The following is a 9,217-nucleotide window of genomic DNA, read 5'->3' as shown; positions in this document are numbered from 1 at the left end:
TTCATGGAGAGGTAGGCGATTGTTCAGTCATATCTGCTTTAGGTGAAGATCTAGAAATAAGTTTGATTGACGTTACCTACAAAAATCACATTGGGGAAAATCTTGAGGACATTTTGGAAGAAAATGATGAGTTGGAAGACTTGGAAGATTTGGAAGATTTAGCGGCATTTGAGCAACTTGACTTTAAGGATAAAATTGTCCAACCACCATCCATAGAGAAAGCCCCCGATTTGGAGTTAAAGCAATTACCTAGTCACCTTAAGTATGTTTATCTTACGGAGGAGGAAAAATTACCCGTAATTATTTCTTCGAAATTAAGTAATAAGCAATAATTAAGGTTGATAGAGGTATTAAAAGATCACAAAAGATCCATAGGTTGGACCATTGCAGATATTAGGGGAATTAGTCCTTCCCTTTGCCAACATAAGATTATCTTGGAAGAAAATAGAGTTGGCAAGGTGCAACCGCAAATGAGACTAAATCCCATTATGAAAGAAGTTATGAAGAAATAAATCTTGAAGTGGTTAGACGCAGATATTATATATCCCATTTCCAGTAGCGGATGGGTGAGTCCGGTGCAATGTGTACCGAAGAAAGGTGGAACTACGGTTATCACCAACAAAAAAAATGAGCTTATCCCTACTAGGACCGTCATCGGATGGCGAATTTGTATGGACTATAGGCAATTGAATCTAGCAACCAAATGCTAGATCGATTGGCCGGAAAAGAATATTATTGCTTTTTGGACGGTTACTCGGGTTACAACCAAATTCACATATCACCCGAGAACCAAGAGAAAACAACTTTCACTTGTCCTTTCGGAACGTTTGCTTTTAGGCGTATGCCATTTGGTCTTTGTAACACATCGACGACCTTTCAACGGTGCATGATGTCAATTTTTTCGGACATGATTAAGGATACGATGGAAGTGTTTATGGATGACTTTTCCGTCATTGGTACATCTTTTGAAAATTGTCTTGACAATTTAAAGAAAAGTTTGGAATAATGTGAAACTCATGATTTAATTTTAAATTGGAAAAAATGTCATTTTATGGTACAAGAAGGAATTGTTTTGGGTCACATGATTTCTAAGAATGGTTTGGAGGTTGATAAAGCAAAAATCGAGGTAATATTGCAATTGCCTGAACCATCTTCGGTCAAAGGCATTCGAAGTTTTTTGGGACATGCGGGTTTTTACCGTAGATTTATTAAGGATTTTTCAAAAATTGCAAAACCCTTCTGTAATTTGTTGAATGTCGATCAAACTTTTGAATTTACCTGCGATTGTAAGAAAGCTTTTGAAACCATTAAAAATGCTCTTGTCTCGGCACCTATTGTCATTGCCCCAGATTGGACCATGCCTTTTGAGGTTATGTGTGATGCAAGTGACTGGGCCGTATGTGATGTTTTGGGACAAAAGCGAAACAAGATTTTTCACCCCATCTACTACGCAAGTAAAACCTTGGTGGAGGCTTAGTTAAATTATACCACCACCGAAAAAGAATTACTTGCGGTAGTATTTGCATTCGATCGTTTCCGATCCTACTTGATTGGCACCAAAGTTACCGTTCATATGGACCACTCTGCCATCAAATATCTCTTTAATAAGATCGACGCTAAGCCGAGACTTATTAGATGGGTTTTCTTTTGCAAGAATTCAATCTAGAGATAGTTGACCGCAAGGGATGTGACAATCAAGTAGCCGATCATTTATCAAGGATCGAAGGCAAAGTGTCAAGCGGGGGAACCATGTGATAAAAGAAACTTTTCCCGATGAGTACATTTTGGCAATACAAGAAAATCATCCAAATGAACTTCCATGGTATGCCGACATTGCCAACTACCTTGCTTGTGGACTTAAGCCACATCATCTTCACGGTCAATGTTTTAAGAAATTTCTTCATGACTATAAGCACTACTTATGGGACGATCCATCTCTTTACAAAATAGGAGCTGATCAGGTCTTGCGAAAATATGTCCCGAATTTTGAAATCCCATCTTTGTTGAAGGATTGTCACGCTTCACCGTATGGTGGCCATTTTAGTGGACAACGTATGGCGGAAATTTTTTTACAAAGTGGATTTTTTTGGCCTACATTGTTTAAAAACGCATTTAATTTTGTGAAGAGATGTGAACAGTGTCAAAGAATAGGAACTTGTCCCAACGAAACGAGATGCCTTTAAATAACATTCTTGAAGTAGAACTTTTCGATGTTTGGGGCATTGATTTCATGGGACCGTTTCCTATGTCTTTCAATAATCAGTATATTTTGATAGCGGTTGATTATGTTTCAAAGTGGGTGGAAGCTAAGGCATGCCCCAAGAACGATGCGAAGACGGTAATCGATTTTTTACATAAAAATATTTTTGTCCGTTTTGGAACACCCCGAGCTTTGATAAGCGATGAAGGAACACATTTTATGAATCGAATGCTATCTACCGTTCTTACAAGATACAACATCCAACACCGAGTAGCTACGGCATACCATCCCCAAACGAATGGTCTTGCCGAACTTTCGAACCGAGAAATTAAAAATATTTTAGAAAAGGTTGTAAGACCGGATCGTAAGGATTGGTCGCTCAAGTTGGATGATGCATTATGGGCATATCGAACCGCATTCAAAACCCCTTTGGGGATGTCGCCGTACCAGTTAGTTTTTGGAAAAGCATGTCACCTCCCGCTCGAATTGGAATATAAGGCTTTTTAGGCGATAAAAGAATTTAACTTGGACGTAAATTCGGCGGGAGCGAAAAGAAAGCTCCAACTTAATCAGTTGAAGGAATGGAGATTTCATGCCTACGAGAATGCCAAACTCTACAAGGAAAAAACAAAATTTTGGCATGATCGTAGGATAAATCGCCGAACGAATTTTCGAGAATAGTCAAAAAGTTCTTCTTTTTAATTCTCGACTAAAGCTTTTTCCCGGAAAACTTAAGTTGAGATGGTCTGGACCATTCACCATAGTAAATGTGGGAAAATTCGGAACGGTGGATCTTTTGAATCCCCAAGATAACACCACTTTCAAAGTTAACGGACATCAGATAAAACATTTCCTCCCGGAGGGAATAATCGGTCCAACCCAGTGATTTTTGAAAAGGATTTTCAAAGCTTTGTAAATATTTTATTTTGAAAGCAAGAATGGAGAAAAAGAAAAAAAATAATAAAAGAAATATCTGGTGTTTTTGAGTAGACAGTGGAAAGTTTGTGCCCACTGTCTGAGTCATCCGAATTTTAAAAGAAGAGGAGCCAGCAACATTTTATTTTTCTTGTGTGAACATATGCATTCTTTTCATGATAATGGAAAATTGGCTGGAAATGAAGTGTTTAAGGAAAGGACATGATGTCACCTTGAGGTAAACATGAGAGATTGTGAAATGAGGGTTTTTGAGTCATATCATTGGCTTAGTACATCTTAGATGATTAACCTTTGATATGTGGGTTTTTTTTTTTTTTGAGAAATGTTTAAAAAAAGGAAAATAAATGGGAAAGGGTAAAAAGAAAATTTTATATTTTTTTCAAGGGTGATGATGAAGAGCAAGATTTTATTTTAAAAATGACCAATTTTTGAAGAATTTTTGAAAATAAAATTTACAAGTGTGCATTTTTCAACATTTGTCTTTTTGAAAATTTTGGGTAGAATATTTGTATTTTATACAAAGTACTTGTACCCTTAGAGGAGACATCATGACATGAGGTCATTCTTTTTTTAAATAAAATCAAAAATAAGCTTGTCATCATTGTCTTTCAAATCACTTTTTCACTCTTCCCTTCCCAAGATTTAAATTTTTAAAAAGAAACAAACCAAAAACCCACTTTTTACTTTTCCCTCATTTCTCATTTCTCCCTTCGTCTCCCATTTCTTCCTCAAAGAAACCGCCGGCCAAACTCCCTCCTCTATGGCGCGACAAAAACAACCGGTGAGAAACCACCCATCCTGGCGTTCGCTTCACCGGCGAAAGACCGCCGCTGCTTCCACCACTAGTACGCCGCCGACGACCGCACCTGTTGCATCCTCGTCGGCCGAACCATCTTCATCGACGACGGGAGGATCTTCTACCGCAAGAGCCATCGCCGCGAGCACCATTGCCGCCTTTCGCGACCTTCCTCCGGCGACTGTAAGTTCATATCCTCTACCCTCTTCATCCACACAACACTCACCCCCAACCCCCACCGTACTCTCTTATGATGATGATGGTATGGCTGTCCTTACAAGGGTGGCTCTATCATCTCATTTGGCCGAATCATCCTCAACCCCAAAACCATTTTCCATTTCATTGAGTACTTCATATGCCCCTCCCACGATTGCACCATCAAGACCCATTTCTACTCCCATCCCAAGTGATGAGGAACCAACCCTAGCCCCTTCACCCATGGCTTCCCCAAATCACTCACGGTTCAATTTGAACCAAATGGATGAGGGTGAGGATGAAGGCTTGGATGATATCACATTTGATTTTGAAGGTATACTGAAGGGAGGACGAAACGAAACTTACCCATTCGAGACACCGTCAACTTTTGGTGCCGGTAAAAAGCCCGATAAAACCCCCGAAACAGCCCCTACCGTTGAAAGGAGGCAAACTTGTTCATCAAGTCAAACTTCGGGTGGGCGCCAAAAACTTGACAGGGCTAGGATCGTTCGTGTTCTCCTAGTGGGCAGAATGTCCCCACAGTGGCGATGCAAGAGCACGCCGACACTATGATCGCTTGAAAGTAATAAAGTGGTACAAAGTACCGAGATCGTTCCCACAGAGAAGGTAGAGATTTAGAGATTTTTCATGAACTTCTTGCACGAGTTTCGAGATGTAAAATAAAGTTGGATTTTTGTTTATAAAAAGACCGACATAAGACCGACTAGCTAATTAACGAAATAAACTTTTAATATTAAATGATGGGCATGGGTGCAAGTGTTGCTTAAGATAAAATTAACAATAAAATGGTTAGACTTTTACGAGTTGTTTATAAAAGTTCCGATCTCTCGAAAGTGAACTTTTATAACCGGGCCTCATAAAATTCCACAAGGTTTTTACGTTTATCACTTCGGAACTTGCCGATCTAGCTAAAAAGTAAAAGGAATGCAATTCTTACCCAAATCTCTTTGTGATAAAAGTACCTATTGCTTAACCCCTAGCTAGATGCATGCAAAATTCGCGTCTCCGCGTAATTATTCAAAGACCCTCTCGAGTTCATTGTGCATCACTTAAGCCGTATTTCGGATTCACCCATCTCTAGGTCTAAGATCTAATATTAACACTTCAAAGTGATCAGGTTATCCACATTTTAAGTGTTGTCTTAAGTGACCAAGTTACGAAGTGATAAAAGATAAAAACACCCAAATATTATATAAACATCCTAAGTTAAACTCACACCCACACCCACACCCATACGAGTAATTTAGCTGGACATAATAAAATAATACTGAAATATAAATTGCATTAATATAAAACTAAATTACAAGTACAAGAAAGTAAAATACTAGAAATTAAAGACATAAATTAGAGGCATTTAATTAAAAAGCATAATAATAATAAAATAGAAGAGAAGAGAGACACACTAGAGAGTAATGTCTTAGATGGTGTTGGGCACACCTCAAAATGGTGTTTGGCACACCTCAAAATGGCTCTCCCAAGCCTCTTTATATAGGGGAGAGGAATGGGGGCAAGGACACCCAATCATACCCAAATCTCTTTGTGATAAAAATACATATTGTTTAACCCTTAGCTAGATGCATGCAAAATTCGCGTCTCCACGTAATTATTCAAAGACCCTCTTGAGTTCATTGTGCATCACTTAAGCCGTATTTCGGATCCGCCCATCTCTAGGTCTAAGATCTAATATTAACAGTTCAAAGTGATCAGCTTATCCGCATTTTAAGTACCGTCTTAAGTGACCAAGTTACGAAGTGATAAAAATTGGACGGCACCAAAGTTAAACTTGGTGCTTGGTCTCACTGCTCCTTTTGTTTGTTCATACCAACAATTTATCGATGGTGGATTTGATGTGCCGGAAAAAGATATCGCACGTGCGCTTCTTTTACCCGGATATGGTTGGTCGCAAGACAACCGTCGGAAGATTTTGATGTCTGGGCATTTGACGTTAGAGGCAGCCCTTTGGCTTCAGTTTGTGCGTCACAATATCATGCATTCCATGAATGATTGGACGTTGTCACGGGCAAAGTGTTTTTTGTTTTATTGCATCATAAAGGAACTCCCGATCGACGTGGGCGCTCTCCCTTATTCTACGATACTAACATCAACTGTGCGAGCTAGTTCGCGTTTGATTTTTCCAGGTTTGATCACGAAGTTGTTGACAGCCGCGAAGGTGCCTGTTTCGGAGCATGATATCATCACCTTCAACAATTCCTTGCTCGATCAAGGTACGGTCAACCGCATGCACAAGCCGGACTAAGAAAATGCCGACTTAGCCGACGATGCTACCAGACCACAACTCTCGCCGGGACCTGCTGCAAACAGTCCTCGAAGGCCCGAAGATCCTTCTGTTCCAGCCTCTTCACCTGCCACAACTACCCCTCCGACCACTACCGACATCCCGCCGATACCACCTACGGCTACGGGGTATGGTTCGGAGGTTTGGTTGTCACTCATGGCGAGTCAATGGGAGGAATGTAACCAGAAGATGGAAACGATGGTGGATGCTTTAACAAAGATTGCTGAGAGAATCACGCATGTGGAAGATCGAGTTGCCGGACTAACGGCATGTTTGGAGAAGTTTTGGATGTATACCCGGGATAGAAACCRGGTCGTAAACAGGTTTTTATCGCACAAGAATGTGATGCTTGCTTATGAGATACCAAGATTTCCCGGAGGCCTTTGCCCTCCTCAAGTTAGGCTACTGAAGATCAGACGGACTACCACCCCGGATGCCACGGGCGAGGCATCCGCCAGTCGGGACGATACAGGTAAAAGGGATTGATCGTCTTCCTTGGTGTTTCATTATGACTTTTTAAACTCAAAAACAATTTTTTTGGATTGGGTGTTTAATATTTTATCCGACCGCCTCCTTTTGTGTTCATATATGGCGGTCATTGATTGTGATTAGGTCTTTTGATACTAGCTACTCTAACCTACTCTTCTTTTGGGCGTTGATAATTTATTGGTTTATCGTTGACTTATTCCTTCATTTTCAGGTGCGATTTCCTTGATGAGATTTTTGGGTTGCAAAAATTAAAATGACATGGGCCACCTTTCTTTTTGGCCCAAACACTTTCCATTGTTACCAAACCAAACACTTTAAACCCATTACTCCAATGAGGACATTGTTCGGTTTAAGTTTGGGGGAGGTTGAATGTCAAAGTGTTGAGAATTTTTTTTTGAAATACCAAATGTCTTCGGAAAATTGGAAGACATAAAAAAATAGAAAAAATAAAGCAAAATGCTTTAACCCAATGACAAAATGTGAATATCACTTCTTGGGTTTTCTTGAAAGTGTCAAAGACACAACAAAAAGATGCGATAATGCAAAATCATTCAAAGCAATTGTTGTCATTCTAAGACCCGGGGTAATTTTCTTTAGCCAAAAACACTAACCCGATAAAAGTCCCACCGATTTATTTTTGCATCTCGAAGATCAAAGAAGGGAAGTCGTACAACATTTAAAGCCCGACGATACTTCAACGCTCCTCTGTAAGTTATGATTTCTTGTTCCTCTTTGTTCATATTCCGTTTATTTTGATTACTTGAGGATAAGTAATATCTTAAGTTTGGGGGTGTGATAACTCTTATTTTTAAGAGTTATTTCATATTTATTTCCTCCCTTTTTGCTATTATTAAAAACCCAATTTTCTTGTTTTTATCCTTTTATTCCAAAAGGTTTTAAAAAGATGATGAAACACAAAGGAAGATGTATTATTCCAAAAACCTGTATTTTTCTGATAGCACTGCCCACTGTGGGAAGTCTACCAGCCTTGTTACAGCTTCTTGGGAAACGTGCAGCTTAAAGATTCCTCCAGATATTTTCTACAGCTGTATATGAGTTATCTTCCTTCTTCTATTTTATTTTCTTTTGTATTTTCTTAACCTTGTACTAATTACCCTTGGGTAATGATTGGGTGTCCTTGCCCCCATTCCTCACCCCTATATAAAGAGGCTTGGGAGAGCCATTTTGAGGTGTGCCAAACACCATTTTGAGGTGTGCCCAACACCATCTAAGACATTACTCTCTATTGTGTTTCTCTTCTTTTTTATTATTATTATTATTATGCTTTTTAATTAAATGCCTTTAATTTATGTCTTTAATTTCTAGTATTTTACTTTCTTGTACTTGTAATTTAGTTTTATATTAATGCAATTTATATTTCAGTATTATTTTTTGTCTTTAATTACTTTCATTATGTCTAGCTAAATTACTCGTATGGGTGTGGGTGTGAGTTTAACTTAGGATGTTTATATAATATTTGGGTGTTTTTATCTTTTATCACTTCGTAACTTGGTCACTTAAGACGACACTTAAAATGCGGATAAGCTGATCATTTTGAAGTGTTAATATTAGATCTTAGACCCAGAGATGGGCGGATCCGAAATACGACTTAAGTGATGCACAATGAACTCGAGAGGGTCTTTGAATAATTATGTGGAGACGTGAATTTCGCATGCATCTAGCTAAGGGTTAAGCAATATGTATTTTTATCACAAAGAGATTTGGGTAAGAATTGCATTCCTTTTTCTTTTTAGCTAGATCGGCAAGTTCCGAAGTGGTAAATGTAGAAACCTTGTAGAATTTTATGAGGCCCGGTTATAAAAGTTCACCTTCGAGAGATCAGAGCTTTTATAAACAACTCGTAAAAGTCTAACCATTTTATTGTTAATTTTATCTTAAGTAACACTTGCACCGATGCCCATCATTTAATATTAGAAGTTTATTTCGTTAATTAGCTAGTCGGTCTTATTTCGGTCTTTTTATAAACAAAAATCCAACTTTATTTTACATCTCAAAACTCGTGCAAGAAGTTCATGAAAAATCTCTAAATCTCTACCTTCTTTGTGGTAGCGATCTCGGTACTTTGTACCACTTTATTACTTGCAAGCGATCATAGTGTCGGCGTGCTCTTGCACCACCACTGTGGGGACATTCTACCCACTAGAAAAACACGAACGATCCTAGCCCTGTCAAGTTTTTGCGCTCGTGTTCCCCTAGTGGGCAGAATGTCCTTACAGTGGCGGGAAAAGGGTAAAGCAAAGGTGACGGAAGCTCTTGATGATGA

The 9,217-nt window shown here is 38.9% G+C and overlaps 1 protein-coding gene across 1 annotated transcript; it reads left to right on the top strand.

The window, feature by feature from the left end:
* The first annotated feature begins 1,051 nt into the window (after positions 1–1,051).
* Positions 1,052–1,477, top strand: LOC112512888 (uncharacterized mitochondrial protein AtMg00860-like). Its single transcript, XM_025119017.1, has one exon. It carries the CDS (start codon positions 1,052–1,054, stop codon positions 1,475–1,477), a length of 426 nt encoding a protein of 141 aa, XP_024974785.1.
* Positions 1,478–9,217: the final 7,740 nt, after the last annotated feature.

This window comes from Cynara cardunculus, assembly GCF_001531365.2.
Source record: "Cynara cardunculus var. scolymus isolate 2C chromosome LG 5, CcrdV1, whole genome shotgun sequence".
NCBI lineage: Eukaryota > Viridiplantae > Streptophyta > Magnoliopsida > Asterales > Asteraceae > Cynara > Cynara cardunculus.
The sequence above is the reverse complement of the archived record's forward strand: the minus strand, read 5'-3'. Positions and strand labels throughout refer to the sequence as shown.